The following is a 22181-nucleotide window of genomic DNA, read 5'->3' as shown; positions in this document are numbered from 1 at the left end:
GGTGGTCAACTTCTCCTCCACTCAAATCGGGGCTAGTTTGATGACTTGCTTTGATCAATAAAGAGTTGAAGTCATGCTCTGGAACTTCGGATTCCAGGCTTAAAAGGACTGGCAGCTTATGCATCCTTGCATTTGGTGCTCAGTTGCCAAGCTATAAGGAAGGCCAGAGTATTGATTGGCAGCTGTTCAGAGCCACACCCTAGAGAGCAGGGGTCATTTTTGATGGTCCAGCCCAGCTTAGCCTCCAGCTGAATGCAAAGAGAAAGGGAGCAGCTAGCCCACAAAGACTTAGATCAGTCAGCATGGATCTCAGCCATCCTGCAGAATTCAGTCCTGGGGTGGTTTGTTACTCAGCAGCAAGGGGAGCAGTACACACAAAGAATCCAGTGATTACTGGCAGGCTTCTGCTTCTTGAGTTGACTGTGGGGTCATTGTGTGTCATAACTTGTGTGCTCAGCTGCTCAGTCATGTCCGACTCTGTGATCACATGCAGCCCACCAGGCTCCTCTGTCCTTGCAATTTTCCAAGCAAGAATACAGAACAGGTTGCTATTTCCTACTCCAGGAGATCTTCCCAACCCAGGGATCAAACCCACACCTCTTGAGTCTCCTGCATTCAATCCAAGGCAGGTGGATTCCTTATCACTGTGCCACCTGGGAAGCCTGCTTCAAAACTTACATGCTGGTAATTCACATATAGTAATGTGAACATATGAAACGCTTCAGAATAAAAATATTTTTATTAATAAAAAAACCCCAGACTTACTGCAGATTGTATCTCCCTAGTTTTGATGTGTATTTTCTATGTAACTGTGATTAAACATCTGTTCCTGTTTGAGCAATGATCCATTTGTATTTCTCTGTGAGTTGCCTGCTCATATTCTTTGCTACTTTATCTATTGGGTTGTTCATTTTTCATATCAATTTATAAGAACTTAGCATATTAAGGAAAATAGCCCTCTTATGTCCAATGTTTGTATTAATCAAGTATCTCCCTCAGTTTGCCACTTATAAAACTTGACTTTGTGGTATGTCTTGTTGCGTATAATTTTTAACTTGTCATTAGTCCAAACCTGTATGCAGGTCAGGAAGCAACAGTTAGAACTGTATATGGAACAACAGACTGGTTCCAAATAGGAAAAGGAGTTATGTCAAGGCTATATATTGTCACCCTGCTTATTTAACTCCTATGCAGAGTACATCATGAGAAACGTTGGGTTGGATGAAGCACAAGCTGTAATCAAGATTGCCAGGAGAAATATCAATAACCTCAGATATGCAGATGACACCACCCTTATGGTAGAAAGTGAAGAAGAACTAAAGAGCCTCTTGATGAAAGTGAAAGAGGAGAGTGAAAAAGTTGGCTTAAAACTCAACATTCAGAAAACGAAGATCATGACATCTGGTCCCATCACTTCATAACAAATAGATGGGGAAACAGTGGCTGACTTTATTTTGGGGGGGCTCCAAAATCACTGCAGATGGAGATTGCAGCCATGAAATTGAAAGACGCTTACTGTTTGGAGGGAAACTTATGACCAACCTAGACAGCATATTAAAAAGCAGAGACATTACTTTGTCAGCAAAGGTCCATCTAGTCAAGGCTATGGTTTTTCCAGTCGGCCTGTATGGATGTGAGAGTTGAACTATAAAGATGGCTGAGCGCAGAATTGATGCTTTTGAACTGTGGTGTTGGAGAAGACTCTTGAGAGTCCCTTGGACAGCAAGGAGATCCAAGCAGTCCATTCTAAAGGAGATCAGTCCTGGGTGTTCATTGGAAGGACTGACGTTAAAGCTGAAACTCCAATAGTTTGGCCACCTGATGCGAAGAGCTGACTCATTTGATAAAACCCTGATGTTGGGAAAGATTGAAGGCAGGGGGAGAAGAGGATGACAGAGGATGAGATGGTTGGATGGCATCACGGACTCAATGGACGAGTTTGGGTAGACTTCGGGAGTTGGTGATGGACAGGGAGGCCTGGCATGCTGCGGTTCAAGGGTCGCAAAGAGTTGGATACGACTGAGCGACTGAACTGAATGGAAGTCCAACTTATAATTCGCAGGTATCATGCTTAAAAAGATGGCCCTCCTCTAAGATGATCTTTTAAATCATCTCAAGTACTTTTATGGCTTTATTTCATGCCTAAAAAGTTTGAATTAATTTTGTACAGGGAAGTAGGACACAGGTTAATTTTTTGTCAAGATGACTAGTCAGTTCCAATAAAAAGAACCCAAACATCCTCCACTAACCTGAATTTAAGTCAACAACCTAACTCTTGTATCTTAAGTCAACTTCTGGACTCTCCATGGTGTCTCACTGATCTTTTGCTTCGCTACGCCAAACTCTTAAATTACGTTTCACATCTGTAAACTGTTCTCTTTTCAGGATTTACCTGTGCACTCACCACGTTTACTTTCCCCGAAAGAACTGAATCTGTCAGTTAAATGTCGGCGTTTTAATCATGATTGCATTGCATTTAGATTGGGGACTGTAATAGGACATGACACCTATGCAAGATTGACTTTGGAGTTGAGAACAACACGTGTCTGCATTAATTTGAATCTTTTACGTCCTTCACAGGATGGCAGAGCCTGTGAGTGAAGGTTGTGGGCACTCATTCTGTCCACAGGGCAGGACCCGGGTCACACCCCTGGGCTCCACTTGCCACAGCTCCCATCCCCTCCTTTTCTGCAGAATGTGAGCCTGTGACTCACGCCAAACCTCAGTTCAGACCCAAGATGGTTACTAATTGCCCAGAAATTGTGGAGAACATGCCACTGTTCTTGCGCTTAAGGACAAGCAATAATGATGTCATCTTCCGTGTGGAACTGAACGGATGGTTTATAGGCACTTAAAAAGCAGCTTGACCTTGGGCAAGCTGCATAATCTCCAGGCTTTCTCCTCCTCCCTTGCCTGTAATAGGTGAATCCACCTGCTTCAGGGGGACGTGAGGACTTGAGGGAGGGAAGAAGGGGACACCTACGTACCTTGGCTGAACCACGGAGCAGGGCCAGATGTCAAGGCCCAGGAGGTTCTCCTGTATGTCCACCTGCACCTCCCAAACCCCAGGGACACTCGCCCAGTCTACAGGGTGGAGGCACACCCCTCACCCACCACCACCATCACCACCACCACCCACCTCTCCCAAGCCAAAATCAGAAGTCAAAGATGTTTATTGTTCTACAGACACTTCTGAAAAGAGATCTAATTGAGAAAATATACAAAGCACTTCAAGAGTTTTTATCTCCAGAGAGCACCAAAGTCTGACTGGAGGTGTCAGAGCCCTCCTCTTCAGGGCTCGGGCTGAGAACGGTTAGCATATTGAACGATCAGTAAAAACATGCAAAAGTGTGAAGGAAAAGGAAAGTACACGCTGCATTCCCCCAAGCAGAGGGGGCCGGAATTCCAGAGAGGAGGCAGGGTTCCCAAGTACCAGCTGGCTCTCCCTCCCCTCCCCCCCACCCATGGTTTCCTACAAGAGCTCTACCCCAAGACAGCAGGGAGCCCCCCTCTCTTCCAAGGACTGAGCATCCCTGCTCAGTTCTCAGCTGGCAGGGTCACCCCTGGACAGGAGAAGACACCCCCACTCTGTTGCTCTGTGGCTGTGGCCAGTGGGGACCCCATGTGTGCTTCTGGGGGCCAGTGCCCCCAGCCCTGGCTCTTTCCTTCTTTGGTTCCACCCGGAGATTGATTGTGCTTGACAGACTTATCTGAACCCCCCACCCCAAACTCCAGGCTCCCACAGGTGGGCTGAAGGCACTGACTGGAGTCCTGGGGACAGCCCCAGGACAGCCACCTTCCCTTGTGCTCTGGGCAGGGTGCGGTGGGGGTCCATCCTTGGGCATGTTCCCTCCATCCTCAGTTCAGGTCTGAGAGCCGCAAAGTAGGGGATGCGTGTGGAGCAAGCAAAAGGCCTTTTAGGCCCTTCCCAGCTGTGCAGACGGTCCTGAACCTCACTCCACACCCTCTCCCCTGACCCCAGCCCTTCGCCAGAACCCCCACATGCCTGGTTCCTTCCGTCCTGTCCTTCCCCTTGGGCCACCAGTGCCGCTGTGGGCCAGGGCCCCAGGGACCTGACCTCAAGATGCTGGTCACAGAAACCATCTTGGGGCATCCCCTCCCTCCCCCACACCCGAGAGGTCAGCAGAGGGGGAGGCCTTGAGAGGTCACAGCTCTGGTACAAGGAGGCAGGCAGGGCTGGAGAGAAACGGGGAGAGAGACATCACATCTACGGGGAAGGCGTCCAAAGTACAAGCTAAGCAGGGTAAGGAGGGCCAGAGAGTGGCCGGAAGAGAAGATGAAAGAGGGTGGGGGCGGGGCCTGAAGGGCAGGGCGGGGCCTGGAGGGCGGGGGCGGGGCTTCACACCACCCCGCAGATGACCGTCTCCACCACGAAGGTGTTCTCAAAGTGGCGGATGGCGTTGCAGTTCTTGGCCTCTCGTTTGTTGATCCCTGGGAGAGAACAGAGAAAGTCTAGTGAGGCCTGTGTCCTGGCCTAGAACTGGCTGGGCCACGAAGGCCACCAGCCTCGGAGTCTGAGCAGGGTCTCAGGACCAGGGGCGGGGAGGCCCAGGAAATGACACCCATTTCACCCAGAGGCAGCATAGTAAAAGGGCATGAGCGCAGTAGCCGGAGAAAGACCTCACAGCTCTGCCACCTTCCTGCTGTGTGGTCTCAGGGCTGTTTGTTGACCTCTCTGCGCCCCCTTTCCTCATCTCTAAAAGGGGCAGCAAGAATAAAAGATGACAAGGATGATGATGATGATGACTCACACTGCCTTAGGAGGACAGAGAGTGTAAAGCAGTGCCTGGCATGCAGTAAATGCCCAGTTAACATCAGCTGCTGTTACTGCTGCTGCAGTCCCAGCTCTCGGACAGCTGGTCTCCAGCTCCGGGGCCAGGCTCAGCTGGGCTGTGGTTTGGAGCTCAGGGCAGGGGCCAAGGTGGGTGGAGATGGCCACTCACGCCTCCGGGTGGCCCGGCGCCGCAGGCGGTAGGTGTCCTTCCCACTGCACAGGTGGTAGATGAAGGAGCCCAGGGCCTCCTTGTCGCTGACGTGCTCCGTGACCACCATCTCCTCCTGGATGATGTACGTCTGAGGGAGGTAGGTCCCCCTCTGCAGAGGGAGAGCGGCCCAGCACCAGGTCAGTACTCGGGCCCAACCTCAGGGTCCCCAACTGCCCACAGACCTCCCCCCACCGACATCCTTGTGCTGACTCGAGTCCCCTCAGCACCTGAAATGCCCGGCCAACATGCCCACCCCTCCATCCAGAGACCGCATGGCTCACCCTTCTGACGTCCCCGGGCACTTCCTGCATCTGCACTGCCAGTGAGTCGTGTGTGTGTGGGCATGTGCGCATGTGAGTGTGGGCATGTGTGTGTGCTCACACACACGAGTCTGCCCCTCCCCACCCTAGGGGAAGTGCTCCTTCGAGGCAGGGCCCTGGCCTCCTCCCTGCACTGCTGTCAACAGGGCAACATGGGGCATGGCCGTGAATGCTAAGGAAGCTGGTCTCAGTTCTTAAGTGAGGGAGGCAGAAGTGGGGGGCTGGAAAGGCAGAAAGGAGACACATTGACTCTGTGTGAGGGAGAAGGGAGCTGGAGCCAGAGGGACTGACTAAGGGTGCTGGGACCAGCTGACAGCAACGCCCAGGCCCCCCATCCCTGCTGGCCCCAGAAATCTCCCTTGTCTCATGGTGGCAGGGGGACAAGGGAGGGACAAGACGCTGCCGGGGTCCCGCTCACCTTCACATTCATGAGGAGCTCCCAGAAGTTGCGGGGGGGCAGTACGATGGTGGTGTTGAGCTCGATGACGTAGCACTTGTCCAGGGAGATGTCATGATAAGCGGTGAGACCCTGAGCAGAAAGAAAAGGCCACATCAGTGTCTGCAGGTGAGGGCTTGGCCCCGGCGGGCTGTGCGAGGTGTGAACCCACGTGCTCCCAGTGATGTTCCCTGGATTCCTCAATATCTGGGCGGGGCTCCCTTCTCCCGCTCTCCTTTCCTGCTGCTGCTGCTAAGTCACTTCAGTCATGTCCGACTCTGTGCGACCCCATAGACGGCAGCCCACTAGGCTCCTCCGTCCCTGGGATTCTCCAGGCAAGAACACTGGAGTGGGTTGCCATTTCCTTCTCCAATGCATGAAAGTGAAAAGGGAAAGGGAAGTCGCTCAGTCGTGTTCGACTCTTAGCGACCCCATGGACTGCAGCCCACCAGGCTCCTCCATCCATGGGATTTTCCAGGCAAGAGTACTGGAGTGGGGTGCCATTGCCTTCTCGATCTCCTTTCCTAGGCTGTGTCTATAGTAGATTCCACTTACTAGATGAAAACACTATCAAATGCTTCAGTTGTGACAAGGATTCTTCTCGGGAGGTTACACAGCTGAGCTCTGAGAATCAGGGTAATGCCCCGACGATGATTCTCATCAAACCTGGTAAGTCCGGCCACCCCTGCCGACCTCCGAGACCCTTAGCGAGATGCTCCGCCCCACCCCCGAGTGCTGCATCTTGAGAAGATGTCAACGTGGAAAGAGCTCATTAAAAGGAACACTGGCGTCGCCCATGAGAGCCAGCGTCTGCAGCTGTCAGGTGGCCCAGGAGAAAATCAACCATGACGAGTTCACAGTCAGTGATAACCGCAAGAACTACATGATAAAGGCGGGGTCTCTAAACCCCCGATGGACCTAAAGCATAGACATCTATCTGTGCCACGGTTTGTACTGCACGGGTATGTACTCCAAGTTTGTACAAACGGTGTGGGCGTTCTCCTTTCACGTCTGTTGGTCCTCTGGGTGCCCACCCGCCACCCCCGCCCCGGCCCTGGCCGGCCTCACCCGCTGAAAGTCGTGGATGATGTCTGCGGGGTCGCCGCCCCCGAACTGGGGCACGGGCACGTTGATGCGCTCGTAGTTCTCCTCGAGGTAGATCTTCACGTCCTCCTCCAGCTCCATGCGAGTGTGGGCCTGGGAGGACAGGGAGTCTTCGTAGAGGACGCCGCAGTGGAAGAAGTTGTCTCGGGCCAGCTGAGCAAGGTGGGGAGCGGGGCGAGAGAGAGAGAGACAACCTGGTCACACAAGGCCCTCTGCGAGGCCCCTGCTGCCTGCCCAACCACTCCCGGCTCGGAAGGCCTGAGGAAGCGGGGAGGGCGGGGCTGGGACGCCCATCTCACAGATGCAGAAACTGAGAAACACGGGAGTCAGGGAGGGTGAGCTGGGTGTGCCAGTTCCTAGGAGGATGATTTCGCTGAGGCTCAGCTTCCTCATCTGTAAAACAAAGTGACCCCTTCTGCTCCCCAAGTCCATGAGTCTATGGCGGTGAAAGGGGATGGGTCAGTGGGAGGACAGATACCGGAGAAAGAGCCTGGAGTGGGGTCGGGGTGCCACCCTCCACTGCCACCAGGGGGTGCCCGCCCACCTTCTTGCAGCCTCTGCAAGGGGCCCTGGAGACCTTGGAGGGCCAGGAAGGGGGAGGGACTGAGAGTCAGCCTTGTTATCAGATGCTGGTGGCAACCCCCGGCCTCCTGCCCCTCCCCAAGCTGTGTTCAACCTCACAAAAGCCCCACCACCTCCCCGGACCTGGGCCTCCTGAGAAACCTTGACAAACGCGGTGTCCCCCGTTTGAAGGGCCCGCTTATCATTCCATCAACAAGGGAAGGGAGGTGGCCGGGTGCGACCGAGGCCTCCTGACTGACTGGTGGCCGCAGGGGGGCCCCCTCTGGCTCCTCCAGGTCATGACAGGCAGACGTCCCTTTCTGTTTCAGCTGCGCTCTCCCAGGAGGGTGAATCATCACACATGAATCATACAGTCCCAGGGGTCCCAGGGCGCAGGCGCGAGGCTGCTCTGAGGTTCCCCATGCCCTGAGAACGAGGCATGAGTTGGGGCCGCAACCAGAGGGGAAGTCCAGGACAGCAGCACAGCTGCAACAGGAAAAGGCCCCAGAAAGTGAAAACCAGGAACCAGGGGGAAAGCAGGTCGTGGGGGAGGAGAGGATGCCGAACAAATGGGGAAGTGGGTGGGTGTGCCAGAGCTGAGGTTTCACGGGGAAAGTCACCCAGCCTGCAAGCTCTTTAGTGAATTCCACCCTAGAGAAACTGGGTGACGAGGAAGTCAAAGCCCAGGGCTTGAGGGTGGGAAGGGTCATAAACGACGGGCAATTCCCAGTCTTTTGGTCACTGAGATTCCCCATGTTGTTATGTTTATGGTCATTGAGCAAACTTTCATTGAACTGCCTTCCCTTCCGAGAACTTGGGGGCCCTGCCTCCCTCCCCAGGCCTGGGCAGATGACAAGGCTGCTGTGACCACAGCCAGGTCTCTGGCCCAGCTTTGTGCCCAGATAGCCTGGGCGAGCAGATGACCAGGTGTGATCGTGGGCGGGGGCCACCCTAACAGGGGGCGGAGGTGACTCTGTAAGCCACCCTCCACCTTTCATGGGTTGTAGCTCAGATGACCAGGCATGGAATGGGAATTCCTTGAAGCATGACCTGCAGGGCACAGGGGGCCAGGCTCTGAGGGCCTGCAGAGTTCTAGTTTCTGCTGCACCCTGAGTTTTTGGTGCTGATGCTCTGGGGTCACCATGGGAAGGGGCTGCCAGCCTCACAGCCCAGATGCTAATCCTGGCTGCCCCATCACGGACTGTAGTCCCAGGAGAGCTGTCAGCTTCACATGTGTCCAAAGAGACAGGTAAGGCCACTCCTCCAGACCCCACGTCAGTCAGAGGATGGCACCCCAGTCCTGTCTCCTGAACCAAGACCAGGGAGGAGGAGGAGGCTGCGAAATCTTCTAGGCTTGTGGGGCACTCCTCCCACCTGGGGGGTGGGGGGTTCACTTCCTCCTCTAAAGGCCACTGTTTCGCCCCACCTTCTTCTGCCCACCTTACCTGAGCCAGGAAGAAGTATCTGTAGATGTAGACGGAGGCAAACACCAGGCCCATGAGCAGCACGACCATGCCCATCGACAGGTAGCACACGCCGCCCACGGAGCCCCCCTTCTTGTAGCGGTGGTAGGGGGGCCGCTCCTCCTGTGGACGGCAGTGCAGGGTCAGCCTCGTGGTCCCACGTCCGCTGGGGATCCCTCCCACACCCCCATTTCCCAAAGTGAGGCCTCACCCTGCTGGCTGGCAAGGAGCCTGGGGGGCAGAGGCAGGGGAGGGCGATGCTTGGGACACACAGAGCATCATCTGGAAGGAAAGGAAGCATCCCCAGGGCCCCAGCTCTTCCCTCTAAAGAGAAACCAAGCCCCACCTGGAAGCCACATAAAATGACCCACAGGGACTCAGCAAGAGTATTTTGAAGCCCCTATGCCATTAGTCCCCTTCATTATACCAGCTATGACCACAGTAGATTCTTTCAAACTGGGGATGGTGGTGGGGGGGGGGCACAGATGTGACCTTGATGACCATGCCTGGCCTCGGAACCTGTGGGAACCAGGGTGCACCGGGCAGGCTGGGAGCCGCTGCATTGGACCAAGGAGGTTTCCAGTAGCTCACTGGTGGGGACAGGGCTCCAGGAGGCCCCCAGGGTCTGGGCACGTGTGCTTGTCCCCTCTGGCCACCTTGGGCGGAGAGCAGCCTGCTGGGCAGCGATGGAATAACTGGGCACTGGTGTGGAGCAGGCTGTCAGGAGCAGAGCCCGCGGGGTGGAGTCTAGAGGCTTCTGGAAGCCAGGGCCCCTCTGCCGGGACGGAAACGTGGCTGTGGTGGCCAGGGCAGGAGATTCCTGGAAACACCCTCTTTGGGGAGCCAGGCCCTGGCTCGGGACAAGTAGTTACAGGGCTGCCAAGAAATAAACCATCCTGACCCAACTCTGGTCCACACCCGTCTGGGCCAGCGGTTGGAGGTGGGTGTGTAACTCAGAAACCCTGCTCTCCCCAGAGCACTGGACTGAGAGTTTAGTGACTCGGGGCTCTTACTCAGCTGTGTGGCCTGGGCCATCGCTCATCTTTATCCACCCCTGCCCTAGCCCAGGCCTCATTCACCCTGGAGACCTCGCGAAGGCCCAGGCCTGGCTCTGCCTCCAGGGTCCACCATTCAACCTTGCCTCTATGGTGTTTGGATGCAGCTGGGTGAGGGTAGGGGCCCTGCCTTACCCCCAACCTCGGGGACCTAAGGCAGAGTTGGGGGTGCAGAGGGGAGGCCCAGAGCCCGGACCCTCTCATTAACTGTCTGCTTAGCACTCTGTGGGCTTCCACTCTTCACCCTGCAGCCAAGGCTGGGAGTGTACACACAGTTCAGGTCGAAGTTGCCCAGGACAGGCCCTTACTCTCAGTGCACACAGGGGGCTCAGCCTGGAAGGGGTGGGGTGCAGGCCTGCTATGCTTGAGGCACAGGGGAGGGTGGGACCGGGGCCTCAGGGAGCAGAAGGGTGTCTCCTGTGGGGCTGTGTGAAGCCTCCTGCCTGGGGCTCTCCCCTCTCCCCACTCCTTTCCTGCAGGAAAGCGAAAGTGAAGTCACTCAGTCATGTCCGACTCTTTGCGACCCCATGGATTGTAGCCTACCAGGCTCCTCAGTCCATGGAATTTTCCAGGCAGTACTGGAGTGGGTTGCCATTTCTTTCTCCAGGGGAATTTTCCCGACCCAGGGATGGAACCCGCATTGCAGGCATAGCAAATGCCTGAAAGACGCACCCCCATCTCTAGGCACACGTATCACCAGGCCAGTGACCCCCACCCCACCCCCCTGCCTCCAGCACCTTGGGATGGAGACAGAGGATGGAGAGGTACCCCGGTCCATCCTGCCCCCCCCCCCACAGGCTGGGCTATCTGCAACCTGGGGCCTCTCCCCATCCTGGCCCTGCTGCGGGGTCCCTGTGATCTGAAGCACCTGGTGAGACCACCTGTCTGGCTGGCCTCTCCCCAGCACCCGGGGCTCCCTGGCAGCACTGACCACGGTCACTAGTGCCTGTGGCCACTGCCCACAGGACAGCTGCCAGCAGTGGGCGGGAGGCTGCAAGGGCTTTCACTCTCCAATGGGCTCCCAGGATCAGTGCAGGACAGGGTAACCGATGGCCGAGCTCGGCCAGTGACTCACAGGCACAAGCCACCCAAGGGACCCACCATCTTAAGTGGGTCCTCAGGAAAGGTGGGTGACCCAAAAGATAGGCCAGGCGCCACACCCCCTGCGAATCCTGCCCTGGCGACACAACATCTGTATTCAGTGAGATGGGTGGGGCTGCAGAAGCCAGAGGTGCCCCCAGCAGGGGCCGCGTGCCCGCGTAGGGAGCCTCTGACCCTCTGACGGTCCTCCTGTGAAATGTGAACAGACTCGTTCTGACAGGGTTTTGTCGGGATTAAAGGAGACACAGGCCCTGAAAGCCCTTTGTAAAGGATCAAGTGTTAGATAAAAATAGCAGGTCTTTATCAGATAAACCATTCCTTTTCAGGGCCACCACCGCAGCCACCTGTCGAGGCTGCACTGTGGCCATGCTTTGCTTCAGAGAAGCAAAAGCGAGCCTGTGAGAATTGCTTTAAAAAAAAAAAAAACAACAGAAAACAACCCAACAACAACAAAAAAGTCAGTGGTTATAAAGCAAGAGCTGAGGGGGCCTGTCCATAACTGAAGTTCAGGAACAAGGTGAGGCCTACCAGTTTTACAGCCGCCTTTCAGCTCCTGGCTGGGGCAGCTGCCTGGGGGAGGGGCTGGGCAGGGCACGGAGGTGGGGAGAGGGGTCATTAAGGATGGCAACGGAGGAGGGGCCCCAGAGCAAAGTGAGGCCAGGCTAGTGTGGCCAAGAAGGACAGTCTCCAGCCGGGACCCCTTGATGCCCCACACCCATGTCCTCATATGTCTCTGTGGGGGTCCCTGTGAAGGCTTGGGATGCCCCCCCACCTTTCCCAGATGTGAAGTGGACAGTGGTTTCCGATCCTGCTTCCCACGTGGCACAGTGGTAAAGAACCTGCCTGCCAATGCAGGAGACACAAGAGATGTGGGTTTGATCCCTGGGTCGGAAGATCTCTTGGAGCAGGCAATGGCAACCCACTCCAGCATTCGTGCCTGGAGGATCCCACAGACAGAGGAGCCTGATGGGCTGCAGTCCATGGGGTCACAAAGAGTTAGACATGGCTGAGCACACACACACAGCCTGCCCCTACTAACAGTCCTGAGTGCACACCCATGGCTCACGCCCTGCTCCCCCCTACCTGACACCCCTCTGCCCTGGCATTCCGGGGGCTAACTCCCCAGGAGCATCGTGGCTGAGCAGCGGCGATTGGGGAGAGCAGACCCAGAGGCCGCTAGTGTCCCAGCTTCCAGACAGAGGCACCAGGAGGTAAAGCCCCACAGAGGTGGGCCACCCTCCGAGGCCTGTGGGGAGCCTGGGCCGGAACCTAGGATCCTACCTGCTCAATGCACCCAGGATGTCGGCCGAGGGGGATCCTTCCTGAAGTCGCCACCACCTCCCGCCCCCCAAGCTGCTTCACCTGTCATGCTGGAGCCCCAGGAGAATGCCCGCCCTCAGATGGAGCAGTTACCCCCCAGCCAGGCATTTGGGGGTCTTCCAGAAAGCAGGAAAAGACAGTTTCCACGGCAGCCAGGCGTCCCAGGCAACAGGCCTCACTGTGCGCTTGTGTGGAGCATGTGGGCCATATGTCTGGGACCCAGGAGGGGCCCAGGCCTCGGCCGGCCTGTCTCACGGAGCCTGCGGTAGTGTTCACTAAATGATTTGGCAAAGCCAGGCCCTCAAGAGTCTGGGGAACTCAGCCAACTGAAGCATTAACTCAGAAGACTCCCCCCCACCAACCCCCCGCCCCAGGGCTCATGGAGAGAGCTCCCAGTGACTTTCCCTCAGTAACAATGTTCAGAATAGCTGCAAGCAGATGAAACTCCAGTTGCAGGCTGCTCGGAGGAGGGTGGCAGGGGAGCCAGAATTGCACCCACTGCAGGCCCAGGCCTATGGCCGTGGCCAGAGTCCCCACCCTCACCTTCCCAGTACCATTCCTTCTTCCTGAGCATCTTTCTTTCCCAGGCTGCAGACCACAGAGACGAGGCCACCAGTGAGAGAGACATTGTGTGTGTGGGTGAGGTAAACAGAAGCCTCGCAGGGGTAAGGGGGCTGGGCCTCCTCGCAGAGCTGTGCTCAGCAGTGCAGACATCAGCGGGGTGAATGCTGAGGACTAGTCGTGAACCCTCCATCAGTGAAACCCAGGGTGGCCCAGGGACCCACTGCTGCCCCAGGAAGGATGTGGGCCGGAGAACACTCCCCACAGCCCTCTGCTCTGCTCAATTGCTCTCCTGTTCTGCTCCTGACAGGCAAGGGGAGACCCCAGAGAACAAAGGCCGAGGAAGACAGACGCAGAGCTGGCAGGGCATTCCTGGGGTCAACGGTTCACCAGGCGCTGGCTGTGCTCCACTGGTCTCACCAGAAACATTTTTTTTCTTTCTGGTGAGAGAAACTCATCCTCCGTGGCAATTTGCTGACAGCCTGGAAACATGCAAGGACCGACGGGCTGAGGGGAGCCCGAAGGAGAGAGGGAAAGGGAGAGAAAGCAGAAAAAAGCCACCGCGGCCCAAGCCCAGACACCAGAGCCCCTCAGCAAAGGCCCTGGGCCTGGGGGTGGGGGGCAGGACCCCCAACCACGGAGGTCCTCTTAGCCCAGCCCATGGGGCCGGTGGGTGGGGAGGGGGCCCTGGGACCCGAGGATGCGGAGCCTTGCTCCACCCTCTGGGCTGGTTAGGGGACCCTCCCCCCACCCCCCCACCACTGCCGGAGACCCAGCTCCCTCCTGCCAAGGACCTGAGGCAGGGAGGTGGAAAGTGAAATCTGATCCCCAGGTATGTGGGCTGGGGGAGGGGGTGACATTAATCAAAGGCCAAAGCCAAGGAGAAAATTACAGCACTGAGATGACTGTATTGACCTCACTTCTCTCCTCTTGGAGGCCCCCAGCCCAATTGTTTGAGTCTGTACATGCCCACACCTGGCTCTGTGCGTGTGTGTGTGTGTAACACATGGGTGAGCAAAGACAGAGGCAGTTGGTGGGGAGAGGAGAACTGGGCTGAGAGGCATAGGGCTGGCCAGAGGGTGCTAAGAGGGGTGCTTCCGGTCCAGCCCACTTTCTGAGCTGGCTTGTGGCCAGCTGCCCATCAGTGCAGGGAACTCATTATCTCAGAGGCAAGCACCACGTGGGGAGGGTGGGCAGCTGGAGGCCCAGATGGGCCCCCACCCCCATCCCTTCCCAGGGCCCCACGGAGGAGCTTCCTTCCAGCAGCAGGTCTGGGGACAAAATCCTCCTTGTTTCACTTTTCTGCAGAGAAGCAGAGGGAGGCCCACAGTGAGGATGCTGCTACCCCTAGCCTGGCCCCGGGGGCCTGCACTCAGGTTGACATTTTACTGTGACAGCTTAGAGGGTGGCTTCATGGGGGAGAGGCACTCAGGAATGCCTCTGTTCATCAGTTGGTCCTTCCAAGGCTTTAAGTCTTATTTTTGATTCAGTTCAATGACCAGGGATGGTTCCAGGGTCACCCCCAGCCGGAAGAGACCTTCTAATAAGCTTTCCTCTGACAGCCCATGTGGTTCAGACAGTAAAGGATCTGCCTGCAATGTGGGACACCTAGGTTAGATCCCTGGGTGAGGAAGATCCCCTGGAGAAGGGAATGGCAACCTACTCCAGTATTCTTGCCTGGGAAATCCCATGAACAGAGGAGCCTGGCGGGCTAGAGTCCATGGGGTTGCAAAGAATCAGACTGAACGAAGAATACTCACTCTAATAGACTGAGCAACTAACACTTCCACATTCTGACAATCCATCAGCACGGGACCAACCCAAATGCCCTGTTTTGGTGAAGCAGTCTCTGCTCATGCTGTCCTGGGCTACTGTAAATGCTGGGCGCCTCCTGAACTTACTGGTGAGGTGGGGGATCATGCGGGGGGGTGGGGTGGCCATGGCAGGGGGGCTTGCTCTACATCAGGCACTGGATGTGGGGGCAATGTGCCCACTGGCCGGTTAAGACCACAGGAGGTTCACAGAAGTGAACTCTCTTCCCAAGGCTCCAATTCCATCAGGGGACTGGCAGGGCCGACGTGCAACACCCGAAAGCCTCCCCTGAGCCCTCAGGGCTGAGGAGCTGTGAAAGTTTATTCATAAGCAGATCTGATGTAAAGATGCTGGGATATTAATCCTCCTCCTGGGGCCCAATGGCTCCCCCTTGCCAGTTAAGAGTGAGGGGGACCCTGCCCAACTAACAAGGTTTGCCGGGGGTGGCAAGCACACTCAGCAGGCTCGAGGCCACTGCAAACAGCCCCCAGGGAAGAAGATGTTGATATTTCCATTTCATGCTGGGTGAGGGGGAAGAGAGGACGCTGGACTTGGGAGCCAGAAGCTGGATGTCAGATACTGCCGAGGCGATGCTGGCATCCGCCATCCCTCCCGACACCACGAGCAGGCTGCCACTGGAGAATGTGCGGCTCCTGCGAAATCCGGCAGACCTTCTGATGGAGTTTGAATTGCATCCTCCCACTGTCTGGCTGATCCTCCCTCCTGCCTGAGTCTTGTAGCTCTGGGCGTCAGGGTAGTTTTCCAGGCCTCAGCTCGGTACCTGGCTCTGGGAGAAGCAGCTGGGAGAAGAAAGGGGTGAGCGTCCTGCACTCTCTGGGGGCAGAGGGGGAGGAAGGAGGTTTAAAGAGCCTCTTGCAAACTTTAAAAGCTGCAGGCCAGGCCTTCAAATAGGAAATGTCCCCTTCCCATCCAAGCATCAGAAGAAGATGGAGCTGCTCTGATCCGGGCTGCAGAGCAAACCCCCCAACCCAGCCTGGGTGTTACTGATGCCGCAGTGACCACGCCAGGGCAGGGGAGCTCGCCAAGGCTCTTCCTGGAATTCAGCACTCAGGGAATCTTCACTTGGGTGTGTGACACCCACCTCTGACCACCCTCTCCTGTGTCCCCTTCTCCCAGGGCACAGGTCATTCTGCAGCACCCGGCTTTCCATACCCCAGCAAGATTTAGCTGGAGCCATCAATTTGGGGAGGGGCCTTGGCGCTGAGGAAGACATCCCAGTAGCCAGCAACTGGACGGGGACGGGCGGCGTAGACACCTTTGCCGGGGCCACTCCAGAGCCAGACTGAACCAAGCTCTCCCTCCCCTCCTCGCCCGCCACGCGTCCGGCCCCTCTGGGCCCTCCCCTGGTCGGACTCCTCGCAGCTCAGACAGTTTTCCACCGGCGGAAATGCCTCCTCTACCCCAGGCCGGAGGGAAAGGGGAGGAGGGGAGCTGGCGGGGGCGGGGTGCACCGAGGTCCGCCCCCACAAAGCGCAGCCTCCGGGATAGAGGGCACCGGGGCACCGCGGGCTGGACGGGGTAGCCCAGAGGTCCAGGGAGGCGGGAGAGGAAGGAAGAGGAGGGCAGGGAGGCCCAGGCGGCCTGGGGTAGGGTGGGATCAGGGCATCCAACCTCGCAACCCCGAATCTCGAATCCCGGACGTGCGGCCAGGAGAGTTCTGGTTTATTTTCATTTCATGTCTCATCACTTTCTGATCCACTAATTCAGGTGCGGACTAACAGCACATCCCTCGCCCCCCGTCACCCCACCCCCAGCAGTCTCCCGTTTGGGACGAAATCCACAGTCCCTCCCCCTTCGTTGGCACCAGACGCCTCATCTCCTTTATTCACCACCAATCACAACCCACCACCCTACTTTGGGGAAAACAATGTTCAACTCTCCTCCCATCCCCCACCTGGGACTCGACCCGCGGCCCCTCCTCCCTGATTGGAACCAGACGCCTATACCCCACCCCCTCACCATTCCTCGAACTTCTTCCGACCAGTCCCCTCCCCTCTTTGGGGACCAGGCGCCTAGGGCCCCCCTCCACTTTTGGAAGAGACCTGGAGCTCTTCCCCACCTGGGACAGCGACCGGATCCCCTCCGATTCTTCAGACTTAACGCTTTCGGCTGCAGCTGAAGGTCGGGACCCAAGCCCCCTCCCCACTTCCGGATGGGAAGATCCATCCCGGACTCCCAGCAACCCCCCACTCCGCTTTAGACCCCGGGGTCCCGATGCACCTCGGGCAGTCGCCGGAGGGGGCCGGGCGAGCTTCGGTTCCCCGCACCCCCGGCCGCCGGAGATCCCCGGCCCTTCTCACCCGAGCCGGCGTCAGCAGGATCTCAGCGGCCGGGGCGGGCGCTGGGGCCGAGGCCGAGGCCGAAGCCTTGGCCTTGTCGCCCTTGATGCCGGCCACCGCCGGCTGGAAGCTTATCTTCACCATGGCTGCGCCGGCCCGAGCGTCCGCCCTGTAGCCTCCGCCCGAGCAAAAGCCACTCGGTGCAGCCTCTCTCAGTAGCACAACCGCTCGGCTCTCCGCAGGCACCGGAAGTTTGGATCTCTTTCGGGTCCTTTTCTCTAACCCCACCCCCAGCCCTCTCCGCCCCCCGCCCGCCCCTACCCCGCCGAGGGAGGGCCTTGGCGCCAGCTGCGCCTGCGCCCCCTTCCCGCGGTCGGGGCTCGCAGTGACCCCTGCCGGGCGCGCTGCTCCAACTTGGGAACGTCTGAGGTTCCCGCAACCACTCACTCACTTAGTCCGTCCATCCATCCATCCATCCACGCATTCATCCATTTGTCCAATCAGGCATGGACTCTGTCCCCCTCCGCCGCAGCCTTATCCCTTCCAGCTGCTTCTCCAAGACCAGCATCCTCAGAATACAGTCTTTGTTGAATCCGTGTTTGCCGGGCAAAGGCATCTTCTAGACAAGTTTCCCATCCCCTTTACCCCACTTCCTATCCTCTTCTTCGGAAATGCTGGAGCCCCCGGTGTACCTATTCCCACCGCTCCCTCCTCCCATTTCCTCTTCCAAGGTGTCCTGGGCCCTGCGAGGAGGTGCCAGGTGCCTAACTGTTTGCCTTCGTCCTGCCTCTTGCACCCATCTACACCTCCTTCATTCTCCATCATTCTTTTCCCTTCATCCTTAGTCCCGGCAGAATCTTCCTGACGGCCCCTGGGGTTGAATGCGAAGGACCAGGCGAGTAGAGAAATGAAGACAGCCGCTGTTCTGTAACTCTCTTGGTTACCTGCAGTAAGGGTCCTGTGGGCCATTTCTCAACCACCCAGGGGGATTCTGGCAAGTGTGACGGAAAGATCCGCAGGACAGGGTATCTAGAGGCTCATTCCTCATCTTGGGATGGCTTTGGGATGCTCACCACGCCCTCCTCCGTGACTCCTCCCACTCTCCGGTGGACCCTGCGGAGCAGCCAGAATTGGCCCCAGGGGAAGGTGTCCTGGAATCAACCCCTGCAACAGTTCGTTTAGAAACTAAAATTCCAAATGTGAATTTTTACGTGTTTTACCTCTTTCTCCAAATTGAACCGTTGTGCGCTGTTCTTAAAATTGATCTGGTTTATTACAATGTAAAGCACTGGTCGTTTACAGCTTACCATCATAATTAAGCCCTAGAAGGTCAGTGGACCACTGCTGCAAATGCAGTAGTCTCAGAAAAGTGTCTACCACCACCCTCAGAGTTCTATCAGCTCCCCAGAGCTTATCCATTTTATAACTGAAAGTTTGTACCTTTTGACCAACCTCTCCCTATTTCTCCCATCCCCAGCCTGTGGTAACCACCATGCTATCTTTGGTTCCATGAGCTAAACTGTTTTAGGTTCCACATATAAATAAGATCACAGGTAGTGTTTGTCTTTGTCTGGTTTATTTCACTCACGCATAACATCCTCCAGGGTCATCCATGTTGTCACAAGTGGCAGGATTTTCTTAATTTTTATGGCTGAATAATATTCCATTTTATAGATATACCACATTTCTTTTTATCCATTCATCCATCAGTGGACATTTAGGTTGTATCCATGTCTTGGCTAATGGGACTAATGCTGCAGTGAACATGAGAATGCAGATATCTTTTCAAGATACTGATTTCATTCCCTTTGGCTGCATAACCAGTAGTGGAATTGCCAGAGCACATGGCAATTCTCTCAAAAATTAGTTCTGAGCAGCCAGACCAATTAACTGGATAATAATTCTTTCCAACTAAAGCAACAGTTAATTCCACTGATGCTCTGATGAATTTTAGGCATAGATGATATATTCTGATAGAAAAATCTGACAAATAAAAGAGAAAAACAATTTTAGTTATGAATAGAGATACAAAAATTCAACAGTAATTATAAGAAAAGCGAAGTGCCATCAAGTAGACTCCTAAGAATAAAGACACAGATTTTGTGTTTGAAAATCTATTTGGGGAGAAATGGCTTTGTAAAATAATGCTTAAGAGTAATAGTTATTCAAACTTGAAAAGCAGAGAAAAGCATAAAGAAAATAAAACAAGTATTATGACAAAACCCACAATAACCACTGTTAATGTGCTGTTATTTTCTCTCCAATATTTTTTACTCTGTGTGTGTGTGTGTGTGTGTTACAAAACCGGAACCACATGTTGTGTCTGTGTTTGTGTTCTCAGCTGTTGGTAATTTTGACCCTCAGGGAACCCTTAGTAATGTTTGGTGACATTTTCGGTTGTCACAATGAGGAAGAGGAGGGGGCCAGAGTAGGTGATACCGGCCTCTAGTAGGTATAGAGACCAGAGATGCAGCCGAACATGTTTTAATTCACAAGACAAAGAATCAGTCTGTGTAAAATATCGATAGTGCCAAGGTTGAGAAACCCTGATTAATATCCTGTCATTTTTCTTAAGATAATTTCCATATTTTCTCATGGGATAGGCAGAAATCTCCCCCTTCCCTGTCCCTGCAGCCCATGTCTTAGTTTCTGGACCCTGTGAATTTGTTATCTTGAATGGTGAAAGGAACTTTGCAGACGTAATTAAGGTTGCATGCGTGCTAAGTCACTTCAGTCCTGTCTTACTCTTTGTGACCCTGTGGACTGTAGCCTGCCAGTCTCCTCTGTCCATGGGATTCTCCAGGCAAGAATACTGGAGTGGGTTGCCTTCTCCAGGGGGTCTTCCCGACCCAGGGATGGAACCTGCGTCCCTTATGTCTCCTGCATTTGCAGACAGGTTCTTTACCACGAGTGCCCCCCCCCCCCAGTTAAGGTTATGAGCCTTAAAATAGGGAGATGATCATGGATTATCTGTGTGAGCCCAAGCTAATCACGGAGGCTCTTAAAAGCAGAGAACTTTCTCTGGCTAGAGTGAGAAGGATGTAGCAGAAGGAGAATGGAGAGAGATTTGAACTCTGGCTGGATGTAGTATTGCTGGTTTGAAGATGAGGCGGGAGGGAAGAGAGAAGTTGTTGTCAGGTAGGCAGGTGCTCTTAAATAAAGGAGGGGGCTTCCAGCTGAGAGCAAGAAGATGGAGACCCCCATCCTACATCCACACAGAGTGGGATTCTTCCCACAACCTGAGTGAGCCTGGAAGGACATCCCTGTCCAAAGCCTCAGATGAGGAGTCCAAGCTGGCTGGCGCCTTGCTTTTGACCTTGTGAGACCAGGTGCGGAGAAAGCAGTGGAGCCCATCTCTACTGTTGACCTACAGAACTCTGAGCTGAGCAGGCTGCTTTGCACCAAAGCAGCCGTATAAAACAAATACGTCTGACTTGATTAAAAACTGTCTCATATTCATGAATCTCTTGGTGTGTAAATCTTTTTTTTAAATGTGTCTTTTTCCTTAAATTTATTTATTTTTAATTGGAGATAATTGCTTTACAATATTGTGTGGGTTTCTGCCAGGTATCAACATGAATCAGCCATAGGTACATGTAAGTCTTAAACCTCCCTCCCACCTCATCCCACCCCTCTAGCTTGTCACGGAGCACTGGATTTGAGCTCCCTGCATCATACAACAAATTTCCACTGGCTGTCTAATTTCACATATGGTAATATATGTGTTTCAATGCTACTCTCTCAATTCATCCCACCCTCCCCTTCCCCTCCCCATGTCCGCAAGTCTGTTCTTTATGTCTGTGTCTCAATTGCTGCCCTGCAGATGCGTTCATCAGCATCTGATACTGAACCTATCAGATATGTCCATCAGATATGTTCAACATATAGCTCATCAGTTACTATATGATATTTGTTTTTCTCATTTGTAAGTCTTCAGGCTGTTTTACAAACATTGTCATGGTCCTCTCCAGAAATTTTTATTACGTTTATCCTCAGTCACGCTTGCTTGTGAGAAACGGCTATACCACCTTTGGTGAAGTCATTTACAATATGTCCTTTAATTTGATAGGAAAAAACATATACCTCGATATTATAATTTTAAAAATTGAATCATCGTTTTTCAACTAATTTTAGGTGTATAGTAAAGTAATCAAAGTAATAGTGATTCAGTTATTTTTTGTGACTATATTCCATTATAGGTTATTATAAGATAGTGAATATATTTTCCTGTGCTATACAGTAAATCTTTGTTGTTTATTTTATATCAAGTAGTTTGTTAATTCCATACTCCTAATTTGTCTGCCCCCCACAATCTTGGTAACCATAAGTGTGTTTTCTATGTCTATGAGTCTGTTTCAGCTTTGCTTATAGTATTTTTTAGATTCAGCACCTGTAAGTGATATCATATAACATTTGTCTTTCTCTGCCTGACTTACCTCACGAAACATATTCTCTAGGTCCGCTCATGTTGCTGTAAGTGCAATATTTCATTCTTTTTAATGACTGAGTATTACAATACCCCATTGCATATATACCACATCTTCTTAAGCCAGTCTTCTGTTGATGGGCACTTGGATTGTTTCCATGTCTTGACTATTATAAATGAGGCTTCTGTGAACACTGGGATACATGTCTCTTTCTGAATTAGAGGTGGTTTTTTTTTTTTCTTAGATATACATTCAGGAATGGGACTGCTGGTTCATGTAGTAGCTCTATTCACTATTATAATATTTTTCAGCTTTTTATTCAAGAAATTTCAAGTGCCAGATATTTGCCAATTATGTATTTTTAAAAGAACTCCCTCTTAGATTTATCAATTCTGTTTTTTTCTGTTTTCTAGTTACATTATTTCTGCCTCTTAAAAAAGTAATATCCTTTTTCTCTTCAGATTTGTTCTGTTTTCCTTTTCCTTTTATTTTTAATTGTGAAGATCAAGCATTTATTCTCATGTTTACTCTGTTTCTGTCTACCAATTGGGGGAAATATTACCCATTTCATAGTTAATAATGATTAAGTAATAATATTAGACTTAATCAGAATGTGAAGTCAAGTGGGCCTTAGAAAGCATCACTATGAACAAAGCTAGTGGAGGTGATGGAATTCCAGTTGAGCTATTTCAAATCCTGGAAGATGATGCTGTGA

At 53.8% G+C, this 22181-nt stretch overlaps 1 protein-coding gene across 1 annotated transcript; it reads right to left on the bottom strand.

Moving 5' to 3' along the window:
• Positions 1–4360: 4360 nt before the first annotated feature.
• Positions 4361–17183, bottom strand: ITM2C (integral membrane protein 2C). Its single transcript, NM_001131031.1, is given in 6 exon segments — positions 4361–4452; positions 4965–5115; positions 5745–5855; positions 6831–7019; positions 8873–9013; positions 17061–17183. Coding segments are annotated over 6 exon segments (807 nt in total).
• Between the last annotated feature and the right edge of the window lie 4998 nt (positions 17184–22181).

The sequence above is a fragment of the Ovis aries genome, chromosome 2, assembly GCF_016772045.2.
Source record: "Ovis aries strain OAR_USU_Benz2616 breed Rambouillet chromosome 2, ARS-UI_Ramb_v3.0, whole genome shotgun sequence".
Taxonomy (NCBI): domain Eukaryota; kingdom Metazoa; phylum Chordata; class Mammalia; order Artiodactyla; family Bovidae; genus Ovis; species Ovis aries.
The sequence above is the reverse complement of the archived record's forward strand: the minus strand, read 5'-3'. Positions and strand labels throughout refer to the sequence as shown.